At 41.4% G+C, this 27,482-nt stretch overlaps 1 protein-coding gene across 2 annotated transcripts in view; it reads right to left on the bottom strand.

Moving 5' to 3' along the window:
- Window positions 1-27,482, bottom strand: part of ARNT2 (aryl hydrocarbon receptor nuclear translocator 2) — a 102,410-nt gene that overhangs the window by 12,375 nt on the left and 62,553 nt on the right. For both annotated transcript variants that reach the window (XM_081964738.1, XM_081964737.1), the window contains 6 exons: window positions 20,656-20,732; window positions 17,976-18,110; window positions 17,177-17,251; window positions 14,515-14,666; window positions 7,710-7,782; window positions 6,409-6,532 (listed from right to left, as the gene is read on the bottom strand). In XM_081964738.1, the coding sequence (XP_081820864.1) occupies window positions 6,409-6,532; window positions 7,710-7,782; window positions 14,515-14,666; window positions 17,177-17,251; window positions 17,976-18,110; window positions 20,656-20,732 (636 nt within the window). The remainder of the gene's footprint in view (window positions 1-6,408; window positions 6,533-7,709; window positions 7,783-14,514; window positions 14,667-17,176; window positions 17,252-17,975; window positions 18,111-20,655; window positions 20,733-27,482) is intronic.

Here is a 27,482-nt window from a genome sequence, read left to right as displayed (position 1 = left end):
TCAGCCCATGAGCAAGGCTGTTTCACTTCTTTGGAATCTTGTCCTTTCTCTTCATTCTACTGCTCACAAGACTCCCATGAAGAAAATGACGGGGTCTGTAGCACATTAGAGCTTTCCTAGGTTGGATAGCATGATGAGAAAACCTCCTCTTGATCAACAGAGTGCTGATGCCCGAATTGCAAACTTTTGACTTATGCTTCCAGTTGTGCCTCATCTTCTCACCACAAGTTGCAAAATCAGGGTTTCAGAAGCAAGTCTCAGATGCAGGCAGAAATAGAGTCAGCATCTGAATTATCTAATAAGAAAAGTTCACCAAGGGAGGGTGCTTCTCTCCCGGCTTCTGTGGGACCAAATAATGAATACAGCGGGTTCAAAAATTAAGTTGCTGACCAGGAAAGCAGAGTTCAGCTCACTGTAACCTTATTTATCTTGGCCTTCAGCCATGACTTGAAGAACAATGGTGAAGCTGTACCACATTGCAAATCCACCCAAGATGTTGCAAACTACTGTCTAAAGACACTGTATTTATAATTGACTCTTGGGAGAAGCTTTGAAAATCTTGGCCGGATTTAGCACTTACTAAACAAAACTGGCTATGTTTGAAGGGGCAGTTCAGTAGAGTGACAGATCAGGATTAAGGAAGGTCAAATTTCAGTCTTCCCTTCTCCAGAATGAGCTGGTGTTCTTAAGCAAGTCATTCTCTCTTGGGCTGACTAAGCTTACAAGAATATTGTGTGGATAAAATCCAGTTATGGATGCCTTTTGCAAATTATATGCACATATGCCCAGCGAACTAACACTCAAAAAAAAAAGGAGGGGGAAGAAAAAAGTGAGACTCATCACTTGAGCATTCAGTTGTCATAAGGCGTTGGTGTAGTGCAGCCACATCAGGTGAATTTGTGAAATTTCAGTCCAAAATAATAAACATTTACGTCCCATTTTTGGAGGCCAGGGGCACCTCTGTTATCAAACTTTAAAAAAATACATTTGGCATGACTATTTTTAACAAGTCAATCAATCTTCAATCAGAATAGAATTGGAAGGGACCTTGGAGGTCTTCTAGTCCAACCCCCTGCTTAAGCAGGAGCCCCTATACCATTTCAGATACAGTAAATGACTGTCCAGTCTCTTCTTTAAAACCTCCATTGATGAAGGACCCACAACGTCTGAAGGCAAGCCCTTCCACTAATTAATTATTGTCACTGTTAGGAAATTTCTCCTTGGTTCTAAGTTGCTTCTCTCCTTGATTTGTTTCCATCCATTGCTTCTTGTCTTGCCTTCTGATGCTTTGGAAGATACATTGACCCCCTTTTCTTTGTGGCAGCCTCTCAAATACTGGAACATTGATATCAGGTCTCCCCATGTCCTTCTTTTTGTAGTCCAGGGTTCGGCAACCTTAAACACTCAAAGAGCCACAAAGGTCCTAACCGGAAGTTCGACTCTGGAACTGACTGGAAGTCCCGTTCTCCCACCATAGAGTCTCCTCCTAGTGCAGCATCCTTTTCCTTCTACCTGTCCTAACCGAAAGCCCTATTAATTGTGGAGCTGACTGGCAACTGGGAGCCGCAGCAGAGGGATAAAAGAGCCATATGCAGCTCCAGAGCCGCAGATTGCTGATCCCTGCTCTAGGCTAGCCATATCCAATTTTTCATATGTTTTAGCCTCCAGGCCTTCAATCATTTAAATTAATCATTTAATCATTCCTTCAACTATTGAACAACATAGGCACTTTCACCAAACGGGCATCCTCGAAACGTGCCAGACTACAACTCCCATAATGCTTAGCAAGCACTGCTGTGTAGGCTGAACATTTCCAGAATTACGATCCAACGTGATTGGAGGGGGCAAGTTTAAAGACAGCTGCAGTAGATCAAGGTTTCTTGACACTGGAAGGAACTCCATCTGGAAACAAATAGCATCTGGGATCGCTGTCATTACATCCCAGACAGAAAACAGAATAAAAATAGTAACAAACATTTGTCTATTATCCAGAATTTTCACCCGCCTCCCCCGCCCCCCCCTCAAGCTGAAATTCAAATGGCGCATGAGGACTTCTTAATGGGAACTTCTCAACGGCAGAAAATAAAGTTTGGATTCAGGCTTAAATTTAAAAAATGTGGAAACGTTGCCATGATGTTGAGAAATCAATGACAAATTAGTCCAAGAGACTGTACAGCATCATTTGAATGTCTCTGCTCACCCAAGCCAAGAAGCCAGGTTTGCCAAGCAAAAAGCCATCTAGCAAATCTGATTTCTGATATTTAGATATTTGTTTGGCCAGGGATAAAGGAGAAGTGAGTTATAGCTGACTTGGGAAATGCAGTAAATGCAGATATTAAAAAAATCTTCCTGCACTGTATTTTTATTTTTTGCAGGATCCGTGGTCCTATAAACACATAGTTGGAGCAATAGGGGCTATTTTCATTCCCTCCTCTCCTGCTAAGATACGTGCTTGACGGCTGCTGAGCTAATGTCCCTAGCACGATAGGCCTCTCTGTGCAAGCTCCAGCTATTTGCACGCACTGGCTCAGAAAAAAGTCAATCCAAAATCAACATTATGCAAAATATGTAAAAGTAACAAGTACTTTGCCTCAATTCCTTTTTAACTGCACCCTATGTCAAAAATGGTTCCTTTAAGGCTTGAAGCAAGTGCAAGGAATTTGATTTTTTTTCCCCAGTTGGAGTTACATTTTGCATTTACTGAAAATAGTTTGTTGTGAAAGCGACTGCCTATGAAGGCTCCTGGATTGGGGATGAAAAGCAGAAGCGGAAGCAGTATGCTCCATCCCATAGTTGGGTAGACTAGGTTGCCCTGATAGACTGGTGCCACCAGAAAAAACACTTAATCTCTCCCCTGGAATCGCTGACAAAGTAAGGAGAGCCCGTGGCTTAGAGGTTAATACATCCACCTAATATGCAAGTAACCTGGGTTCGAATCTGAGAAGGGTATAGCTAGCTGATGAGAGCTAAATAGCTTGAAATAGATCTATACTAGATCTCACTTTATTTGTTTGTTGCAAAAGCAGCTGCCTGCGAACGCTCCTAGATTGGGGCTGAAAGGTGAAAGCAGAGGCAGTACCCTGTTTCCCTGAAAAGAAGTCCTTCCCGGATAATAAGACTAATTGGGCTTTTGAGCGCATGCACTAAAATAAATCCTCCCCCCAAAAAATAAGCCCTCCCCGAAAATATTACAACAAAGCAATAGCCATGAGGTGACCACATTTGCTGCTGAGGAAACATCTTTCCTCAGTGTAATTTTTGAAGGTGAATTCCTACATTCTAGTGCAAAATAGGTCGAGATAGTGCACAAATCAAAAAGCACTACTTTAATAAGATTCTTTCATTCAGTGCTGTGTTGTTGGAATCAAGATGAAGATCCTAGCATGGCTACAAGGAAAGAAAAATAGGACATTAGAAGAGGTAGACTATCCTAGACTTCTTTTACACAGGCTATTGCTTGGCAGAGAGACGGCGAGAAGAAAAAAGAGGATATTAGAAAGAAAATTTGGTGGTTCCTATCAGTATTTAGTTTAAGATGTGCTCACCATGTAACTCCCAAGAGATGTTGCCAAGGGAATACAACCTTCAACTGGAAAAGTGTTTTTGATCAGGGCAACGTGGTCTACCCAAATATGGGATGGAGCATACTGTGTTTTCCTGAAAATAAGACAGGGCCTTATTTTCTTTTGACCCCCCCCCCCCAAATAAGCACTTGGCCTTATTTTCGGGGAGGTCTTATTATTTTTGAGGTGTAGGAGGCGGTGAGCATGGCTGCTGCTGTGTTGCAATACTTTCTGGGAGGGCTTTTTTGGGGGGGGGAGAGCTTATTTTTTTGGGAGGGCTTATTTTGGAGGGAGGGCTCATTTTAGTGCGTACGCTCAAAAGCCCGATTGTGTTTATCATCTGGGGAGGTCTTATTTTCGGGGAAACAGGGTAAATATTGGTTGCATTTTGCTTAGAGAAATAAAGAGGTATGAAATTGTAAATAGATAGGGGATCGTTTGCATGATCCTAGAAATTCACCCAGCAGATCCAGGGCTACTGTTGTCACTGGAAATAACCAGCTTCGGGGAGCAATAACTGTTAAAAAAACATTTTCCGTGATGGATGGAAGAAAGATGGCTGCATTTCGAAAGAAGGAGGCCCAGCTGTGCTGCTGTCTCCCAATGACCCTTTGTTAAAAACAGTGAGATGCTCCTGCCTTGGTTAAGAACGCCTTGCAGGGTGATTAATTAATAACAAATGTTAAAACTTCATCAGCTGACAGGGAAGGTTAGGAACAATAAACAGAGGGAAAGATCACAATATAAAAGAATCCTAAAATACATCTGGGAGGAAAAAAACACCCAACAACATTCTGTCCCCTCTCTGGAAAAAGCTTGGTTGATTTATTGACTTGCTACTCGTGCCCAGCTATCAGCTGACAACAGTTATTAGAGATGCAAGGATCTAATATTTTGTTTTGTTCCCTTAAATAGCGAAAACATACAACTGAAATGGATGTTTTGAAGACAAGCCCTTTTCCCTATGAAGAAATCCAGGATTTTCCATTAAATATGTAGCAATGAATTGAGAACTGGGAAGAAGTCAACTCTTACATCCACTGCTAAGAATAGAATAGATTGAAAATAAAAGAATAGGCTGCCAGCTACTACAGCTGTAAGACTTAGCATCTGCAAAGAAGACATGTCTTTACAAACCATCCTGAAGATTGGGATTTTTTCTGGGCGAATTTATCCCTTTTTGTAAGGGCTGAGTATGCCTTTTTAAAAATTTTAGTTTCTCCTAATTGGAGAAGACTCAACATCTTCCAACAAAGATGCTTTCATTGAATCCTAAAAATTTGCTATTTTGACCATGTTACTAATGTTCCAAGAGTGTCTCCTGCAAATTACATATAATTGTGGCAAGCAGAAGACTCCAACATGCAGGCCGTACACTTTGTATGGAGAATAGCAATAGCACTTAGACTTATATACCACTTCACAGTGCTTCACAGCCCTCTCTTAAGCAGTTTACAGAGTCGGCCTATTGCCTCCAACAATCTGGGTCCTCATTTTACTCACCTAGGAAGGATGGAAGGCTGAGTCAACCTTCAGCCGGTCTGGATTGAACTGCTGGCAGTTGGCAGAATTAGCCTGCAATACTGCATTCTGACTACTGCGTCCCAGGGCTCTACAATCGAATAATCAAATTTGCAACATGGCAATGAGATGGACTCCCTTGATGCAAAATGATCAAGAGGATGCCCTCAAAATACATGGCAAAGAATGTTTGTAGATGACTTAAAGACCTTAACTATCACATGGGAAAATGCTGAAGTATTTGCTCCAAACTGAAAATACTTGCTGCTTGATATACTACACAGCATGGGAGAATCTAATGCTAATACTAATAGGAGATACCTTCCTACATTGCCATTTTGTGAGAGTGTTAACACTCTCTAAGGGCAATCATCCATTGTCTCCCAAATCCACAGGCAAGGAGTTAACTTAGAACAATTAAGAGCTGTCGTGGCACAGTGGTTAGAGTGCAGTACTGCAGGCTGATCACTGGCTGCCAGCAGTTCGGCAGATCGAATCTCACCATTTCAAGGTTGACTCAGCCTTCCAGCCTTCCAAGGGGGATAAAATGAGGACCCAGATTGTTGGGGGCAAAAGGCTGACTCTGTAAACTGCTTAGAGAGGGCTGGAAAGCACTGTGAAGCAGTATATAAGACTAAGTGCTATTGCTAAGTGGGAAGGAAGGAAGGAAGGAAGGAAGGAAGGAAGGAAGGAAGGAAGGAAGGAAGGAAAGAAGGTTGTAAAGCACCGTGAAGCAGTATATAAGTTTAAGTGCTATTGCTAAGTGGGAAGGAAGGAAGGAAGGAAGGAAGGAAGGAAGGAAGGAAGGAAGGAAGGAAGGAAGGAAGGAAGGAAGGAAGGTTGTAAAGCACCGTGAAGCAGTATATAAGTTTAAGTGCTATTGCTAAGTGGGAAGGAAGGAAGGAAGGAAGGAAGGAAGGAAGGAAGGAAGGAGGGAAGGAAGGGCTGTAGTGGGGGCGTGGTTAGAATGCAGTATTGCAGGCTACCAACTACCAACTACCAGCAGTTCGATTCTCACTAGCTTGAGGTTGACGGCCTTCCATCCTTCCAAGGTGGGTAAAATGAGGACCCAGATTGTTGGGGGCAATAGGCTGACTCTGTAAACTGTTTAGAGAGGGATGTCAAGCACCATGAAGCGGTTTATAAGTCTAAGTGCTATTGCTAATGCAACTTGGGTTTGAATGTCTCATTTTCCCTGTTATGTGTTTTCCACTGAAACAGAGCAAGGGTTTAGGGCCTCTTGACGGGATATCAACCTGGAATCCAAAGTAACAATAACTTTACTTCTACTAACAATAAAACTTTGAGAACTTATTTTACTTACAGGCAGTTATGCCAGCAAACATCTCTGCAAATCTTGGATCTCTTTCCTGGGTGAAGATGGTGTCTGGCTTTTCCACTGCTTTCCCCCCCTCATGAACATTAGATTGTATACTTGGAACCGGCACCTAATTGCAACAGGCAGAGGGAAGGAAATCACAATTTATTTGATGGCTAAATTTCCACCCAATTTAGTTAGAAACAAGTCCTTGTTCACCCCAATTTGCTTTCTGCAACAGACATATTTCATTTTTTTGTGCTGCTCTTATTATTCCTTGGACCGTAAGCATGCTGGCTTGGTAGTTTGCAACTGTAATGAAGTTGTTGCTTGAATGGGATGGGTCCAGATAAAGTGGCCTGCGGTTGAGATGGGTGGGAGACACCAAGTGAACAGTGGCAGAGGACAAACACAAGCTCTCAGAAGCATTCTCACATTCACTCATCTCGAGGGGTTTCTAGGTAGAAAGATTCTGCAGACTTTGGAGAGGACATTCTACAGGAGTTCTCTTATTGACAATTTGGGATGGAAACAAATGACGGAAGGAGAAGAAAAAAAAACACAGACTCTGATCAGTGGTGTTTTTATAAGGTAAAGGAAAAGGTTCCCCTTGCACATATGTGCTAGTCATTCCCGACTCTAGGAGGAAGTGCTCATCTCCGTTTCAAAGCTGAAGAGCCAGCACTGTCCGAAGACGTCTCCATGGTCATGTGGCATGAATTGAACGCCGAAGGTGCACGGAACGCTGTTACCTTCCCACCAAAGCTGGTCCCTATTTTTCTACTTGCATTTTTACATGCTTCCGAACTGCTAGGTTGGCAGAAGCTGGGACAAGTAACGGGAGCTCACTCCATTATGCGGCGCTAGGGATTCAAACTGCTGGCCTTTCTGATCAACAAGCTCAGCGTCTTAACCACTGAGCCACTGCATCCCGTTTTCATACAGCACCTTAAACCCCACAAGAGTGAAAACAAAGCAGAATTTCACAAGAAAACTGGGAATATGCCTTTGTTTTTTGTCCCTTTCCTGGGAGAAGATGACATCAGACACAAAACCAGGCAAAAAATCTTGAAGGATCAGGCAAAAGAGTCATCTGGGCCAGCATTCCGGGTCACCATGAATATTAAAGACGCTAACAAACTTCTCCAGATCATACTGAAGGAGTGGGAAATCACTAAAAGTCCTCTCTTCTGTGAATTAATCTGCCCCTCTTTTAAGCTATTGACAAACCTCCTGGTGGCAAATTGCTTGGTTTGGCTATGGATTATTTTAAAGAACCCAAGGTCAGTTCAGCAGGGGCCTCTCACCTGAGTTAAGTCGTAGGAGGAAAGTCCATCTCTCTGGTGTACTTCCAACTCAGCTTGTTGCTGCTGAAGCTGCCTGAAAGGAAACGAGAAGAACAGTGGTAATAAATTCCTTTGAGATTGTCTTGGAGGAAGACTTGGGTTGTCTTGCCAATTTGGCAATCGAAAAACCAAGATGCCAATCAAGTCATTCTAAAGCTTCACTGAGCTTAATAAGAACAGAGTAAATAAAGCCCACAGATCACAGTCCAATTAGTAAAACTTCAAAGAAAAAGTTATGAGATCACATTTACAGCCACTTCATAGAAAATGGACACCTCCAACCCAGTAAAGAGATGTTGAAATCCATCCAAACTACCTCTAGAAGTCATTTAAATGCAGGGCAGGTAGAAACTTGGTCCAGCATCAAGGACTTTGAGAGAATAACAGCAAGACTTTAATCCAAAGTCTGTAAAAATAGCTTATGCGCTGTGTATGTATCTAATCGCGGGCAATTAATTTGGTAGGTTTCAGTTTATAACTGATCAGTTAATGAAATGGCTAAGGCAACTCTGAAAAAATTTTTTATCACTCATATATCCAAGGAGATCAAAATGGCACAGTCTCGCTTCCCCCCCTTGTTTTCCACAACATATCTAAAGGTAAAGGTTCCCCTCGCACATATGTGCTAGTCGTTCCCGACTCTAGGGGGTGGTGTCTAACTTTTATCAGACAGAGTTAACATAAAACGCCTAAAAAGTCAGACTCGGTGAGGCACGCAATTCTCCTGCCTCATAGTAGAGGGTGCTCGTTCTTCCTGTGACTCAGTGGCGTGACGACATCAAGGACAACTTTCTTCCCTGGCTGTGATCGCCATCGAGACAGAGAGACTTTTAAAACTAAAAGAAGACAATGAAAAATCCTACCAACAAGTTATAAATGCTTTTGTTCAGATGGAGCGATGGATGGACTTCATTTATAAGTAAAGGTAAGACCCATAATAACTTCAACTTTTTTTTCCAATTAAATGTGCTTTTTCGTGTGCTACAGTATATGTGAAGAATGCCGATAGGAGACTTTAAACATAACCCGTTAACTGCTGCCAATCAAATATTGGATAAGATAATTTGTAGGATTTTAATGTTTGTAAATCTGATTGTGATGACGTCAGTGCCTCACCAGCCATAAACCTCACCGCACGTCACTGTTTGAAGACTAAGTACAAAGTCTAGCGGAACTTTTGGCCTTTCAACAAATGCAGGCCATTCCCTTGTTACACACAAACGCCATAGATATCCTTCCTTCACTGCATTTCTGACCCAATGTTGACTGTTAGCACTTAGAACCATCCCCAAATACTGAAAGGATCTCTTTTTGTGTGGGAGGAAACGCAAAGGGAAGAAACAGGACAGCTGCTCAGTTTCAAAACTAATAGACCCTGGAAAGGTTGTGTGTATGTAGGAAGACGAATACTGCAGATTCTCCTTTTCAACACACAAAGAGATGTTAAACGCCAATGTTTTACTTCTGAGCTTGGGTGACTGTGCCCAAAACAAACTTTTGCAGGGAAGAAACATGAACATTTGAACTTAGCATTTAGTTGTTTTTCCACGCAGAAACCAGATTTGGAAAGCTGATGGCCTCAAGCCAAGTGTCAGTATCAAATAAACACAATTCTGAGGATAGCTACCAGTGTTCTTATAGCTCTCTATTTAAAAACCAAACCCAACCCTAAATAGCTTCATATATATCAAGTCTCTTTTGTTTCTTGTTCACACCTTCATACTTCTGGAGTGATATCTAGCCCTGCCTTCTATTTATACAATCTGAAGTAGTTTGAACTGTAGTTATTTTGACTATTTTTTTTGACTTATAAAGACCTATGCAGTCTGAAAAGTTTGCTCTTGGATTAATGCAGATGGTGCAGCTACAGGAGACAAGCCCGATTACCCCAAACAGGAATAATCTATTTGAGAAATGTTTCTATCTTTATTCTCCCTCTCTGACGGATAGTGTTTCATTGGAAAAACCTCATTAGCTAACTATTGAAACGTCATTCGACTTACTATACATTAAAATTATGGAAAGGATAAAGCCTTACAACTCCAATCAATTTCTAATTACCATTGGAGTGGGCTCCACTGTAAAATCAGGTCCAGCAATTAACAGATCTTAACTACTTCTTTCAATGACATTCCTTCATCAAAGGACACTATCTTAATTTTTTTTTCACAATACCTTTCACATCGCAGAACCTTAGGGAGAATGAAAAATGTGGGTTATCTAGCAGGGACAGAGGTGGTATTCAGCAGGTTCTGACCGGTTCTAGTGAACTGGTAGTGAAAATTTTGAGTAGTTCGGAGAACTGGTAAATACCACCTCTGACTGGCCCTGCCTCCGTCTATTCTCTGGGAGGGAATGGAGATTTTGCAGTATCCTTCCCCTGAAGTGGGATGGGAATGGAGATTCTACAAAATCCTTCCACTGGAGTGGGGAGGGAATGGGGATTTTGCAGTATCCTTCCCCTGGACTGTGGAGGGAATGGGGATTTTGCAGTATCCTTCCCCTGGAGTGGGATGGGAATGGAGATTCTACAAAATCCTTCCCCTGGAGTGGGGAGGGAATGGAGATTCTACAAAATCCTTCCCCTGGAGTGGGGAGGGAATGGGGATTTTGCAGTATCCTTCCCCTGGAGTGGGGATTTTGCAGTATCCTTCCACTGGAGTGGAGAGGGAATGGAGATTTTACAGTATCCTTCTCCTGCTATGCCCACCAAACTACACCATGCCCACAGAAGCAGTAGTAAAAAAAAATTGAATCCCACTCCTGAGCAGGGAGCATAATTGCCTTACAGGGGGCTTTATGGAGTATGGGAGAGATATAGTTAAAATAACATTCCTTTCTCAAGGACATCTTGCCTTACAACTGGAATGGTGTGACTAGGAGGCATCTCCAGTTGGGACGGTACCTGATTGGACCATGGGATGAATATGTGTGTTCTGGGCAGGGTCTTGGACTTTCCTTTGGGTGGGGAAAACCTGGAAGCTTTCAGATTTGGTTTTTCCCAGATGTGCCAATATGGCATCTCTAATAAAATGGAATTTTGAGGAACCTCAAACCTCCAAGTCTTCTTTTCGTTGGTAATGTTACTTGGAACGTGGACATTTTGAACAATTCCACCAATGACACTTAGCTTCCCTTCTGATCCACTTAGCTCAGATCCAGATTGTTTCTAAAAGTTTTTAAAGAGTCTGTAAAACTGTAATCAACGAATGGTATCTCTAGCTCCTTCGGCTATTTAGAATGCTACAGATGTACTGCAGCTTTCTCAAACTAGCTAAAAGGGCTTTCTCACACAATTTATGGCTCCATTAGAAAAGAGCAGCCGTAAGGCATTAGTCCATAGCAGCCTACCCCCATATTAGGGAAGGACGCCTACCTTGTTTTGCTAAGTCAACTGAGGATAAATATGACAGAATCCCAAGAAGGATTAAACATTCAATTTCTTTTCAAGTGCAATGCTATAGATGCAACCTTGAAAGGGAAAATTCCTTGCTCAGTGTCAACATAAGTAATTTATTGGCCCAAATAAATGACTTTTTTATTTTTAGGTCGGCCTAAAGACTTCTGGCTGAACAGAAGTTTGTTTATGAGCCATAGATCCTCCTGCCTCTACCATCTGACCGTGCAGAATAGACATTTATTCATTATCCATGTTTTGGTTCCTCTTTGGACCAGAGTCAACGCCAAGATAATCTACCGATCGTATCAACAAAACATTAGAATAGCATTCTGGAGAAGTGTGTGTGTTGTTCTAACTGCAGGCCCTCAAACGTGGTGGGAAAAAAAGTGAAACAAATAAGTTTTAGGAGAAATGGAGAAGAGAAAGCCACAAGGCTGAACCATCTACCTTCAAACTGATGAAATATATGACTTTGATTAGTCATTTCCACGTGAATAATTTTTTATTCTATAGGGGCAACCCCAAGGAAATCCTGTTCCTTGTGGGTCACACGATTACTGTCAGATAAAATTGAGATTTTAAACAAGGTCCTATTTATATATTGAAGAGCTATGGTGGCGCAGTGGTTAGAATGCAGTACTGCAGGCTAATTCTGCCGACTGCCAGTAGTTCGATCCTTACTGGCTCAAGGTTGACTCCGCCGTGCATCCTTCCACGTTGGGTAAAACGAGGACCTAAATTATTGGGGACAAGAGGCTGACTCTGTAAACCACTTAGAGAGGGCTGTAAAGCACTGTAAAGTGGTATATAAGTCTAAATGTTATTGCTATTGCTATGTTAAAGCTACAAAGAGACCTAGATTTTCTCAAGATCCCCCAGAGAAGGTAACACAGAGCACAAAATCTTTCCCATATTATAAAAATGTGTTTTCAAACCAAAGAAATATTGTTTCCATATCTCACACTTCCTAATCACACACACCATCACCGTTCACTCATCAGGCATTGTAAGCTTATGCCACAAAATTTTAGGTCTTTGGGAGGCTGAAATATTTGTTTTTGAATTTTGATAGGAATAAAATTAATATTTCCCCTTTAGGTTCTCTTGAAAAATCAAGCATTTTCAAAACAGCTTCTAGATCTTCCCAAACCAAGAGAACCAAACCAAGTTTTTGGGGGTCCAAATTGGGCCATCCATCCTCTAGAATTTTGAGAAGTTTTCCAAAGAGCTCCATAGTAGCTCTGTGGAACAAAGTCAGTTGCCTAAACTGATCCTGGAGAAAGAAAACAAAGCAAGGGCCTCTAGAATCATGGTTTCATTCTGTCCTTTTTTTCCTAACAAATAACTGAAGAGTGGCCAATTGCCATTTTTATTTTTCCAAATGATATTTTGCCTTGGCAAATCCCAGGCGTTCCTAGACATAACGGGAGTCAAGTCTCCTTCAAGTCAAGTTTGTCCCTAGAAACCATACCCATGATTTTTTCTTGGCAATTGTATGAAAGGAGTTTGCTCTGCTGTCTTCCAGAGTGTCTGTTTCAATTTCCCCATTGAAGCTTTTCACTTTCCTGGAGATGTTTCACCTAGGTCCGGGATGGGGAAGCTATGGCATGTGTCCCAGAGATGGCACGCAGAGCCCTCTCTGTGGGCACGTGCGCCATCGCCAGCTGCTCTTCTGGTTTCTGGCATGCCACCAGCTGGTCTACATGGGCACCAGAGTGCTGGAAAACCTCCTGAAAATGGCCCGAAAAACTACCAAACAACAGGCCGTTTTTCAGCCCTTTTGTTGGCCATTTTCCGGACCATTTTTCTTCACGGGTGCCAGAGCGGCCAGCTGGTTTTTGTGGGCACCAAAGCACAAAAAACCAGCATGAAAACAGCATAAAACACAGCCTGAAAATGGCCCCCAAACAGCCTGAAAATGTCCAAAAACCGCCCCAAAAACAGGCATGTATGCACCAGCCAGATGATATTTGGTTTTTTGGCACTCCGGCGCATGTACACACACAATGCATGCCCATTCTGGTTTGGGCACTCAGTGCCGAAAAGGTTCGCCATCAGTGACCTAAGTATTAACCAGGCTTAACTGTCAAGTCCAGATATGATTGTGTAGGGAATAAGGAAGATGGCCTTGATAGAGATAGGGAAAGGGGGCTGAAACCTTTTTTAGGTCCATAGCAATGAGATAACATTTGGAAGAGAAGTTACAGGCAGATTCTTCCCTAATTCACCAGATATAAAAAGGCAAGGAGATGTTGATGGATATTCTCAATCATCCAGGTCAGGGTGTCCCAAAGTTGTTGTTTTTTTTCAAAAGGCAACTGGACTTTCTGGTTTTTTTCCTTGAAAATGTTTCGCATCTCAGTGAAGCAGCTTCTTGGATGAGAAACAAAACGGGTTCAAGGGGAAAAACCCAAGAAAGTCCAGTTGCCTTTGGAAAAAAACACCTTTGGGATGGTTTTGGGATTAGGACAGGGCTGTCAAATTCCCGGATGTGTCATGTGCTGACCATGTCCACACTCCGGTTTAGCGAAGGGGGAAAAAGTCCCGATACATCAAGTGACGCCGCCATGACGATGTGAGTTAGACACCCTTGGGTTAGCAGGTGCGGAGTATCTGTTCACAATTGCGGATCAAGATAATATCTCCAAACTAAATTCCTGGGTCCAGCACACTTTTAAGCACAGAGATCCAGGGGAATCCAGTCAACAACAAGCCAGAGTTTATTGCTATGTTGTGTTCGAACAAACACAAACAAACTCACTCTTGTAATACAGGTGAAAAAAAAAGTCAAGAAGGCAGCCAACCCATGTAGTCATGCAACACTCACGAGGTCTCGACATGGTTGCGTAGTTGGACCTGCTACTTTGATTGTTTTTATTCCCCCCTTACCCCACCCCAAGCAGACACTCCAGAGGTGGTATTCAGCAGGTTCTGACCAGTTCAGGAGAACTGGTAGCAGAAATTTTGGGTAGTTTGGAGAATCGGTAAATACCACCTCTGACTGGCCCCATCCCCATCTATTCTCTGATTCCTGAATCCCAGCTGATCAAGAGGGAATGGGGATTTTGTAGTAAACTTCCCCTGGAGTGGGGAGGGAATGGAGATTTTACAGTACCCTTCCCCTGCCATGCCCACCAAGCCACATCCACAGAACCAGTAGTTAAAATTTTTTGAATCCCACCACTGTGACACTCCTGTCTACGTGCACAGTAATTCTTAGGATCCGTTGTGTAATTTTGTGCTCAAAACACACACAGACACACAAACACACACACACAGAGAAGGTAACATGAAAATGAAGCCCTCATTCTAAAACAAAACGGCTTTTGAGAAAGGAAGGCATTCCTTAGCGTTTAAAGGACGCACTTGACATTCGTGTTGGTGCAGATGATATACTCAATCTCATCCGAATAGGGGTTCTGAAATGTAAAGCTGCTAGTCCTGATTAACATCCATTCCCGGTTCTTGGTACGAAAGCGATACATCACGGAGAGCACTTGGCCTTTCAGCTTCACCACCTGCAGAATCATTGTAAAGATGAAGGAAAAGGAGAGGAAGTTTACAGAATAGCAAAATAAACCACCTTCAAAAGCTTCCTTTATAAGCAAGGGAGCAGTGATGGGCTGCTGGGGGTTTGCAGGGGTTTGGGAGAACCTCTAGCTAAGATTCTGTATAGTCCGGAGAACCCCCAAATCCCACTGCTGGCTGGCCCCACCCATCCCTTCCCTCCCCTCCCAGGAGTCCCCACGCGGCCCATTTTGGATGCAGGCAAGTGCAGGGTGCACGCAGAGGCTCGTGGAGGGCAAAAAACAGCTCTGCTGGAGGTTTAGGAGTTTCCAGCCTCCAGAGGGCCTCCGGAGCCTGGGGAAACCATTTTCGCCCTCCCGGAGGCTTGAACAAAGCCTCCGGAGCCTGGGGAGGGCAACACCCCCCCAGCCATGGTGCAGGAGGCCGACTAGGCCATGCCCACCATGGTCACGCCCTCCCAGCAACTGGGCAGCGAACCCCTTGCTAAAAATTTTGAAGCCCACCCCTGGCAGGGAGATCCTCACCTGATGAGGTTAGCGGCTTTTATCCTTCGATGTGACTTTTAAGAAGGTCACATTAGGACATTTTGGGCTTAGTTGTGGCTGTTTAGTCAAGCTCTACTTGTAGTAGTATTTCTACTATAGGTAGTGCTATCTTAGAAGAGATACAGCAAGTGTGTATCTCTTCTTTTGTCAGCAAATACCTTAAATATGCTGTGTCACTACAGAACATTGTTTTTCTTATTTTACAGTGGATAAGTTACAAGCTGGAGGCAAGTCAAGGAACTTGTGCAGTAGCCCATTAATATTCAGCCTTTCAGTAGGAAAACAAGCAAGTGTTGAGTTTCAGGCAAGGACCAAAGCGATCTAACCTGCAACTAAATATGGCAAGGAAAGCAGCTGGAATGAGGGCCTGGTAACCCGCCAAAGCAATTTGTCAAAAGGCACGCTGGATAAATCAAAATCGATTTGTCTTAGCGTGACACAAATTCCAAATTCTCCTCTGAAACGATGGTAGAATTGGTTCCACATGCTCTTGAGCTCTTGGGTTTGAATTATTTGCCGAGTTAAAATAATTTTGGGGAGCTAGGTATTTATTACTACCAGTTGTAAGAAAGTTTAAAAATAATCCGTTATCTATAAATCATCGATTGAGATTTTCCAAATGCATGACTTGACAGCTTAAGAGAGTCGAAATTGGCAGCGTAGCATTCGCTGGCTTGGACTGCGGGGGTTGCAGGCATTTTAATAGCTTTGGTATTGTTAAACATGAGATGAAAGGTGAACAAGTAGGGATGGTGTATTGAACACATTTTTACAACTAAAAAAAACCTGGGCTTAAAAGTTCTAACGTGCAAAATAAACAGAACGCTATTCGGATACTTTGCATTCAAATTATGATTTGTTACAGAATTTCTGCATGCAATGAGCAACTTAGGGGAGTATTAGAGAATCTAATTTTGTGCTTCCGTATAGTTCTAGGATTCGACATGAGCACAAAGAGCATATGTAGAACATAGAATAACAGTTGGAAGGGACCTTGGAGGTCTTTTAGTCCAACCCCCTGCTTGAGCAGAAGATCCTATGCTATTTTGGACAAGTGGTTGTCCAGTTTGTTCTTAAAGGCCTCCAGTGATGAAGCACCCACAACTTCTGAAGGCAAGCTATTCCATTGGTTAATTGCTCTCACCGTTAGGAAATTTCTCCTTAGTTCTAGGTTGCTTCTCTCCTTGGTTAGTTTCCATCCATCATTTCTTGTCTTCTGGTGCTTTCGAAAAATAGTTTGACCTCTTTGTAGGAGCCCCTCAAGTATTGGAACACTGCTATTATATCTCCCCTGGTCCTTCTTTCATTAGGTAAGGTAAAGGTCCCCTTGCACATGTGTGCTAATCATTCCCAACTCTAGGGGGCGGTGCTCATCTGTTTCTAAGCCGAAGAGCCAGCACTGTCCAATGACATCTCCATGGTCATGTGGCCGACATGACTAAACACAGAAGGTGCATGGAGCGCCATTACCTTCCCACCAAGGTGGTTCCCATTTTTCTACTTTTTATGTGCTTTCCAACCGCTAGGTTGGCAGAAGCTGGGACAAGTAACGGGAGCTCACTCCGTTATGTGGTGCTAGGGATTCGAACCACTCGACTGCCGACCTTTCTGATCGACAAGCGCAGCATCTTAGCCACTGAGCCACTGCGTCCCTTTTTTCATTAGACTAGACATAGCTAATTCCTCTAACTGTTCTTTGTATCCTTTAGCCTCCAGCTCCCTAATCATTCTTGTTGCTCTTCTCTGTGTTCTTTCCAGTGTTCAACATTTTTTTTATACTGCATGCAGCAAGTGTGGGGTTACTAATGAACTCAAGATTAACAAACTAAAATTCTTTTACATTAAAAATAATTATTTATGCTCTATTACATATTTGCCTGCTATTATTATCTTATGCCTGATTTCGCATTGGGATGAAGGATACAAAGAGGCTGTATGAATAAAAAGGACATTACCTGCTGGAAACTTTCTCTTAAATGGCTTTGATCTTCTGGATGGCAGAATTCTAAAATATCTTTCCCCAAAAGATCCTGGTAAGCAAACCATAAAAGGAGGGAAAAAAAAACCACACCAGTTTTTAAAAAATGTTACAATTTGCCAGAGGAATAGTTTACTAACAATGAATTTTTTAAAATAATTTTTAGTGCTACTTATAGAAAAAAAAAATAAGTAAAACTGCAATAATTTGTTTGCAAATCTGTCAGATGACTACAGCGTCTTAAGACGTGACTTACAAAACCATACCAGAGATAAGGATAATGATGTTCAGATGCTCCCAGGCTCAATGTATCTACCACGCAACTGAATCAACCACAGTTTTTCACTTTACATTTGAAATTTTCACTTTTTGCATGGAAAAGAGCCAATAAGACTAACGTAAGATATATATTTATAGAAGATACATGATTTAATGAAAAGGGAATGTTATTTAAGACATTTAAGGCTCAATCTTTCTTCCTTCCTTCCACACCGCCCCGAGTCCCTTCTGGGAGAGGGGCGGTCTAGAAATCAAATAAAAGTTAAAAAGTTAAGTTAAAAGTTCCTTCCTTTCTTCCTTCCTTCTTTCCTTCCTTCCTTCCTTCCTTCCTTCCTTCCTTCCTTCCTTCCTTCCTTCCTTCCTTCCTTCCCTCCCTCCCTCCCTCCCTCCCTCTCTTGAGAGCCCAGCCCTCCATTTCTAGCGCTGGATCTCTTTAAAAAAATATTCAGAGGCAAACTCTGAATATTCGGCGACTTAGGCAAAAAGAACGGACAGACCTGTGGCTGATAGCCAATAACACTGATGCATCTTGGATCCACAAAGGTAATTATTCCATCTGAGCTATGCCTGGATAAGAATTCTGTGGGGACTGACATTCCATTCATATCCATGCACACCGGCGAACTGGTCACCTGAGAAAAATAATTTACACATGCTTTATTCCATAAAAATGGCAGGGGGTGGGGGTGGGGGGAAGTCATCAAAATACAGTTTGTAAGAAAGGATTTTATTGGCGCTTGTGAAAGAAAACGGCATAACGGTTTATAACTGGAGGCAACATTCAAAAGAAGATCGAATGGTTATGGATCTCAAATGGGAACCATCCAGAGGTGGTATTCAGTCATTTCTGAAAGGTTCTGGAGAACCGGTAGCAGAAATTTTGAGTAGTTCGGAGAACCGGCAAATAGGCTGGCCACGCCCCCACTGCCTCCCAGCTGATCTTCTTTTGCTGCCCTGAACAGGAGGACGGAACTGGAAAGCAGGTTAGTGGGGTGGGGAGGGAATGGGGATTTTGCAGATCCTTCCCCTGCCACGCCCACAAAGCCATGCCACATCCACAAAGCCACACCCACAGAACCAATAGTAAAAGAAAAATTGGATCCCACCTTTAGAACAATCATTCAAGCAATCAGAGAGGACAAAGGAAGGTCTGGCATCCAAGACCATTAAATAATATTTTGAAAGGCCAGTCTGTGTTTCCAAACAACCTTCTTGAAAATACTCAAAACCACCAGAACACCGGAAGCAAAAGATTAAAAATGCTAAGGACTCCATTCAGTGCAAATAATTTTGCTGAAAAGCAGACCCCAAACTGCCTGAACGCACCTGCAAACAGGATCGAGAATTTCCCAGAAAACTGCTGCAGAGGAATAGGGTCATTGGGGGGTTAGATTAGAAAGGAGCACCTATTATAAAGAGTTTTTCAGCAGCAGCCCAACTTTTTGGCAGCAGGGAGCGAGATCTTGGCTAGCTGTGTGGACTGTACACCGCCCCGAGTCACTTTTGGGAGAGGGGGCGGTCTAGAAGTGCAAAGAAATAATAATAATAATAATAATAATAATAATAATAATAATAATAATAATAATAATAATAATAGCCGAGAAAGCCATGCGAGCACGGAGGATATTATGACGAAATGGGCTCTAAACCAGACTGCTCTCGTGTCAACTCTTCTCTCGACCCCACAATGTGCCAGATGCAATTCTCAAGCAAAGAAGCACGTCCCACCGTGCTCAATGTTCTCCCTGAGAACTGAACCCGGGTCAACCAGTTCACCCTAACGAAGGAGAAGGGCTTGGGCTTCCAGCTGGATTATGTACTTCCCGGGGAGAGAAGAGTTTATCATGTACGCTCTTCCTGATTTCTTTGCGGTGACGTTTCCCTAGCTGTTGACCTCCCAGCATGGCGTGGGCCAAAGCGTTTTGGTTCTCTACATATGGCGAATAATCCTTCGGAACCGCAGTCTTATTTTGACAGTTGCACCATTAGCAGATTATGTGTTCTTCCTCTCCCCATTTCTGCAACCCCTAAGTAATGTTTGGCTTTCGTACTTAAGGCATAAAGACGTCCAAAGTGCCAAGACCACACTTTGCCTCTTCAAGGAAGTCGGGGACATAGAAAACCAAACGAGAATGAAGACTCCAAAGCATACTTCCAGCGTCAAGGACTTCATGTGAGCATATCTACCTTTAACAGTATCCAGGAAAAACCAATGTATCCTGTTTTCCCGAAAATAAAACCTCCCCAGATAATAAGCCCAATCGGGCTTTTGAGTGCATGAACTCAAAATAAGCTACCCCTAAAATATGTAAATGCATATGCAGGTTTTTTGGGGGGGAAGGGGGAACATGCCCCATGCACCCTGCATGCACCTGCCATCCACACGAAACGGCCTCACAGAAGCTGCTCCTACAAACCCTAGCTCCTGGGCCCCTTCTCTTAGTGGCGGCCATAAAAAGAGAGGCAGGCCCAGCAAGAGTGTGCCAAAAACAGAGACTCTAATTCTAACCTGTTTTGACTTCAGTCTTGTCTCTTATCTTTGAGATAAGGTGACACACAGCAGAGAGAAGACTATCCACCTTAAGTGTAGATGAACTAGAGTTTTGACTCCAAACAGATTTCTTGGTAGGAAAGATAACACTTCTGGACATCAAGAAGTGATCCATTGTCCTAACTTATACATAATGAAGCATTTAGATCTTACATGTATTCGGCTAGCGATAGATTTGGTAGCATTGTTACAGTATATATCTGTTATATTGGCCTTACATTTCAGCTGGGATTACTGTTGTTATTTGAAGTCCAATAATTTAGACTAGAATAATAGAGTTGGAAGGGACTTTGGAGGTCTTCTAGTCCAACCTGCTGTTTTTGCAGGAAACCCTATACCATTTCAGACAAATGGTTGTCCAATCTATTCTTTAAAATGTCCACTGTTGGAGCATTCACAACTTCTGGAGGCAAGTTGTTCCACTGATTAATTGTTCTCATTGTCTAGAAATTTCTCCTTATTTCTAGGTTGCTTCTTTCCTTGATTAGTTTCCATCCATTGCTTCTCGCCCTGCCCACAGGTGCTTTGGAGAATAGCTTTTATAATAATTTAAAACAAACAAATAAATAAGCAAGCCACAAGAGTTAACATATGCAAGCCTTTTTGTAACCAAAAAGTATTTTTACCTGAAGTCTTCCTATCGCCACCAGGCAATATTTACTGCCTTGTCCCACTTCAGCATCTTCTTCTGGTATGGTCATTCCTAAAATTATTTTCCCAAAACAATAATTGGTTGAAAAAAAAAGTTAGAAGGATCAAAAAGAAATATAGAAATTACAATGTCAACTGCATATAAAGAGAATTTGTATAAGATGCTCTACAGATGGCATTTGCCACCGGCAAGATTGGCGAAGATGTTTAAAGATAAATCAGCTAACTGTTAGAAATGTCATCAGACAGCCGGCTCATATTATCATATATGTAGAAGCTAAAAAATATTGGATAAAAATATGCACGTGGGTGGAAAAGATGATACAACAACATATTGACTTGAAACCTGAAATATTCCTGTTGGGGATCTTACCAGGAACTTATAGTAAAGAAAATGTACATTTGATTCTTCATGTAATATCCACAGCTAGAATTGTATTTGCACAAAACTGGAAAAGGGAAGAGATTCCCACAGAGGAGAATATAATAAGAAAAATATTAGAATGTGCAGAAATGAATAGATTAACACTGGCAATTAAAGAGACAGAACAAATTGGTTATTATGTAATATGGGAAACATTTTATCGATGGTTAGAGGATAAATATAAAAATTAGAAATAAAAGTAGATAAGTAAAATATAGAAAATAGTTAATAAAGCAAACTAAGATGAGGATGTAAAGTATCAGATATTTAATGTATTGGTATTAAGCTAAGAATACATTAAATAATTAATATGATTGTAAATTTTAACTGTTATTGCACAAACACTTCTACTCAGACAACACACTGTTTAATGGAAGATGGATTATTTGTACTAAAATTTTAAAAAGGATCAGAAAGTTGAGAGACTTCTTGGGGTACTTTGAGAAAGTTCTTGGGGAACTGGGAAGACAACATGGCCTGATTTGAGCTAATTTTCTGGTACCAGTAAAAGCATATTGAAGCTGTCCTGCTGTTAATAATTTTCATTATAGAGATGAAAAACATATTTCTGCTCCTTTTAGTCCTGAAACATTTTGGTTCTTAAACCTGTTTCTTCATAATTTGCTTTTAATGCTTTGTTTTTATATACTGCCTTGCGGGCCGATGCTAAACCAAGTAGATGTTTGCAGACATTCCTATGAATGCAAAATAAGAATAAAAATAGAAAAGTGATAGGATGTCTCCAAGAATATATCGGAAAAGTGTTGGAAATGTCATCAGACACCGGGCTCATGTTACCACATGTGGTGAACTTGCATTGAAGCTAAAAGATACTGGACTAAAATTCACATGTGGTTGGAGAAAATGATACACAAACACATTGACCTTAAACCAGAGATTTTTTTATTGGGAATCATACCAGAAATTTACATTAAAGACTTGAGATATTTGATTGTAAACGTTTTGACAGCAGCTAGAATCGTATTTGCAAAAAATTGGAAAAATGAAACAATACCAAAACAGGAGGAAGTTATTCAAAAGATAATGGAGCGTGCTGAAATGACTAAATTGACATTTGAAATTAGAGAACAAGAAGATGAGCAATTTTATAAGATGTGGGATTTGTTTTATCAGTGGCTGGACAAAAAAACCTGGAAATGAAAAATGTTTTATTTATGTTTTAATTGAAGGAGATAAGTGATAATGCAATTATGTTGTTAAATAGATTAATAACGATACAATGAAAGACTGACATATATAAGAATTGAATAATTTAGAATATTTTGTTTTAAAATGAAGAATAAGGATAATAATGAATCTATGTACATTTGATAGATGATTGGTGATATTATGCATAACTCTAAGTAGTGATGTATATTATAAAGAGATCTTGTTGTTGATAAATAGTTTAATAAGGAAGTAATGAAAGACTGGTATATATATGAAGTGAGTATTTAGAATACTTTGTTTAAAAATGAAGGAATTACATTTTTGCTTGAATGTATGATGTACAAGGGCAACAATGAACATAAGCATACTTGATGGATGATTGGCGGGATTATGCATAATTGAAAGTAGTGATGTATAAACATAAACAGTTGTTAAATTCTTTTACACTGTGAAAATATTCAGGATGAGATAAGTGACTACATAAAGGTATATTGTTACTAAATAGACAATCAAGAATGCAAGGGAATTAGGTTCGTTGAAAAAAAGAAATATTAACCGTAATTGAATATATGATGTACAATGAAAGTTAGGTACCTAGTTATATTAGATGGAAAATTTGTGATTGTATACGTAATTGAAAATATGGATGCACAAACGCTTGTAACCAAACGACATGCTGTATGTATGTAATGGATGAGAATTTTTTATGTTGTCTTTTATGTTTAAAAATAAAAAAAATAATTTAAAAAAGTTATAGGATCATCCAGATATTAGACTTGTCATTTCAGGGCAGTTGTTTTTACTGTAAATCACCAACATATTGTATGATGTTGAAAAGAAACAGCTGCCTGGGCGGGGGGTGGAAGCAAGGAATTTCATTGCACTTTGTTTTCATCCTTTTAATGGAATGTAATGCTATAAACATGTTAAAAAACAAGACAGGTCAGGATGCTGTTTTTTTTAATGCCTTGGGGTTGCGTAAATACCTTTGATTGGTACATCGGCATAATCTCCTCAATGACCTTCCAAGTCTCTTAAGTAATCTGATTTCCCAAATTGAGTTTTGGGGCCAGAAACTTCCTATAAATTTTTGAGTGAGTTATTTAAAGCCTTCCCTATTCCTTTGAGTATTTGGGATTCACATCATACAAGATTACTGAATCATTGGGAGAATAAATTTTGGCCTATTAGTCAGCTTCAGGAGCAAATGAAGCTCATGCTTTGACCAGATGGCAGGAATGGTCAGACGAGGAGGCCTGGACTCTCACTGGTCACCTCACATTGCAAAGAACAAGGATGTACCTTCAATTTTGCAGCTACTAAGATTGTTGGCCGAGCAGGTACAAAAATAGCCAGGGAAATAATTGAAGCCTTAACTGCAGTAATTCGCTTAACAATCATGCAAAAAAAGAAAAAGGTCATAAATGGGCCAGGACTCACTTAACAATTGCCTTGGATAACAACAGAAATATTGGACTCAATGGTGTTGTGTATAAGAAAGGTTTGACACTTAGGTATTAAGGATTGGCTTCTGGATAAGTAAGAAAACGATCATGTTGCTAGTGCCTACGCCAGTGAAAAACTACATTAATTACAAAGCCATTACAGTTGTTAAAGTGTTGCACCCAAAATTAAGCCAACGCTTTAAAGAAAACAAATGCCTTAGGCGTTGGTGGAGAGCCAAGAAGGAGATGAGAAAGAGGAATGCCCTCTTCCGTGGTGCTACTGGCCTTCTAGCCAATGCCACAGTTGCATGAAGGATTGGCATGCATTTGGCATGCTTGAAATGCATCCACTGGGCATTATGTGCTCATTGGTGTGGGCTGCAGAGAAAGGCAGCTACCATTTTTGCTACAGCACCTGGAAAAGCAGCCTAGGAACACAAGATGTAGGTTTATTGCCCTTTCCATAAATGCGAGTTCCATTTTCTTCTTCTTGGATGAGCTGTAAAAATTAATTAATTAATTACATGCCGCTAGCCTATCGGGGCTCATATACGGAACAGGATGAGATCAGATCTGAGTTTGTGAGGACATTCTGGATTTGATCTGAGTTTGTGAGGAAGCATGAAAGCCAACAAGGAATGAAGGAAGAAAGGAAGGAAGGAAGGAAGGAAGGAAGGAAGGAAGGAAGGAAGGAAGGAAGGAAGGAAGAAGGAAAAAAGGAAACAAGGAAAAGAAAGAAAAACGAAAGAATCTTTTATATTATCAACATTCTGATTACTGTGGGTATCAACTGTGCAAGTCGTGCGCCAATGTGCAGTCTGGAGAGGAACATTTGTCCTCCTTCGATTCCTGCAGGCATGCACATCAAGCTACAGCGTGCCTTTCTAGCAAATACTTTCCCTCCATTGTCATGCAGTGAACAAATCTGATTAAGAGGGGGGGAAAAACCCATCATATGGACTCCATAAAAATTCATTTCCTTCTCAGAAATATGAGATCCCTTAATTGAAATACGGAGCAGGGGGAGGGGAAGGCAAGCGGTTGTTTAAATAACATTAAATTGGTAAACTTACATACCAAGCAGTGGGAAAAGCGCATTTCATTGGTGCAATTGATGGGCTGGGTTAATGCAGGACATAAAGCACTCAGTAAATTGGCCGCAAAGTATATGGGCAAAAATTTGAGGATAGAATTTAAACAGGGCTTTTATCTACTAATGTCCCAGCACTAAATTTTGTAATTTATTGTCATGTACATCACTGATCAGCCACATTCAATCTATTTCTAGTTTTTCATTACAATCTCTCATGTTCTATTCACTAGAGCTACATACAGTTCTTAGAGCCATTTTTTTAAAAAAAATTCCGTGTCTAGATCAAACTTTAAACTGCCAGAATGGCTTTATCTTGGGTTTATCATTGGCCCCAAACAAATCATTATCGGTATATGTTTCTGGTAGTAACTGACATCACAGTCAGTGATTGGTCTCATGGACACCAATACACCCAGGATACTCATCTGATCCTCAGTCCCAGCTGATCTTTATCGGTTAGAAAAAACAAGATGTCAACCATTGTAAAGCAATACACTAAAAACTGCTAATATGTTGATTTCCAGCCTGGCTCCAGAACAGGGGTGTCAAAATCGCATCGTCACAGCAGTGTCACATGATTTATTGTGACTTCCCCCCCCCTTCACTAAATCGGGTGTGGCCAGTGCATGACACATGACTGTGAGTTTGACAGCTCTGCTGTAGAAGTTGAAAACGCTGGGTGACTGTATTCAATTTGCAGGATGAAAATTCTGCGTGCAAGCCAGAAAGCTGGTTTCAAGATGTCCGCTTCATAAAGAGTCATCCAGCCTGTCGCAAAGTTACTGTTTGAAAGGCAACTGGATTTAGTTAGACTAGAATAGAATAACAGAGTTGGAAGGGACCTTGGAGGTCTTCTAGTCCAACCCCCTGCTTAGGCAGGAAACTCTATAGCATTTCAAACTAATGGATATCCAACATCTTCTTAAAAACTTCCAGTGTTGGAGCATTCACAACTTCTGGAGGCAAGTTGTTCCAATGATTAATTGTTCTCACTGTCAGGAAATTTCTCCCCAGTTCTAAGTAGCTTCTCTCCTTGATTAGCTTCCACCCATTGCTTCTAGTTCTGCCTTCTGGTGCTTTGGAGAATAGCTTTGACTCCTTCTTCTTTGTGGCCACCTCTGAAATATTGGAACACTGCTATCATGTCTCCCCTAGTCCTTCTTTTCATTAAACTAGACATACCCAATTCTAGCAACTGTTCTTTATATGTTTTAGCCTCCAGTCCCAGTTGTTTCTTTCTTTGAAAATGTTTTGCTTCTCATCCAAGAAGATTCTCCAGAAGTGGTAAGGGCCTTTTGGGACAACCTTGACTTGGATGATTGAGAATCTCCATAGACAATCATCCAAATGAAATATGGAAGGGAAAGGAAAGGGACATCGGAAACATGCTGAAATCATCCAACCCACCATTCATATCTGGACGGTAGACTGAGTAGCAGACGTACAGATCATTTGGACACCGCCTTCTCCGCCGTAATGAAATATTTTGCACTTAAAACCTAGCCATTATTTCTAAAGACGCCTTTAGGACTATCCATTAGCAGATGCAAATGTTACACAAACCAGCATCCTTTTTTTCCCCACAGCAATGCTGTTTTTGGCAGGGAGTCAGCAGCCACTCTCCAATTTAGGCACTGCGTGTCCCAAATTACTTATACAACCTTGAAAAATGTGGTGCTTTTTCTTGCAAAAGGCAGTTGGGGTGGCTGATGTAATTGAGAGATGGTTCTGGAAAGGCCTGTCACACTTCCTTGCCTTCTATTTATGAGGGGGAACTTTCAGCCTCCTCTCAGCATGGATGAGAGAGAGAGAGAGAGAATAAAAACATATTCTTAATGGCCTTCTGAGAGAGAGAGAAAAATGAAACTAGCATCCTTTATTTACTGGGGGGTAGGGATGGCTAAGATGCTGAACTTGTTGATTTGAAAGTTGACAGTTCAGCAGTTCGAATCCCTAGTGCTGTGAAATGGAGTGAGATCCCATTACTTGTCCCAGCTTCTGCCAACCTAGCAGTTCGAAAGCACGTAAAAATGCAAGTAGAAAAATAGGAACCACCTTTGGTGGGAAGGTAACAGTGTTCTGTGCACCTTCAGCATTTAGTCATGCCGACCACATGACCACGGAGACGTCTTCGCACAGCGCTGGCACTTCGGCTTTCAAACAGAGATGAGCACCACCCCTTAAAATATGGAACGACTAGCACATATGTGCAAGGGGAACTTTTGCCGTTTATTTTCTGGGGGAACAAAGATCCTGGTGACCCTAACCTCAGGAAGGAGGCAAAGGGAGCGGAAAAACAACTCTCCACCCCAACCCCTGTTGTGGAGGAGGAAAAAAAAATCTTCCTTTGTTCCGTGAAACTCTTATGAACTGCAACAACAGAGCTGAACAGCTGAGTGTGTAACTCAGATGAATCTGACACAACGAGATCTGTTTTTTATTTTATTTGGAGACATCTGTTTGGTGCTATATAATAAAAGAGCATAGGACTGTGTGGAATGTTTGGCAGGGATGGGGTTGTTTTTTAGTATTAAAGAAAGGACAGAAATAAAGTCATACTGAGTTTCTGAGAGGTCAGCTCCACGGCTTCCAAGTTTGGATGCAAGCGAGTCCTGTTTTAATGAAACTAAACCGTCAGCCGAGGTCTTGTTTAGAAGGCAGAATGGCTTC

This window comes from Natrix helvetica (assembly GCF_964273705.1).
Source record: "Natrix helvetica genome assembly, chromosome: 12".
Lineage (NCBI taxonomy): Eukaryota > Metazoa > Chordata > Lepidosauria > Squamata > Natricidae > Natrix > Natrix helvetica.
The sequence above is the reverse complement of the archived record's forward strand: the minus strand, read 5'-3'. Positions and strand labels throughout refer to the sequence as shown.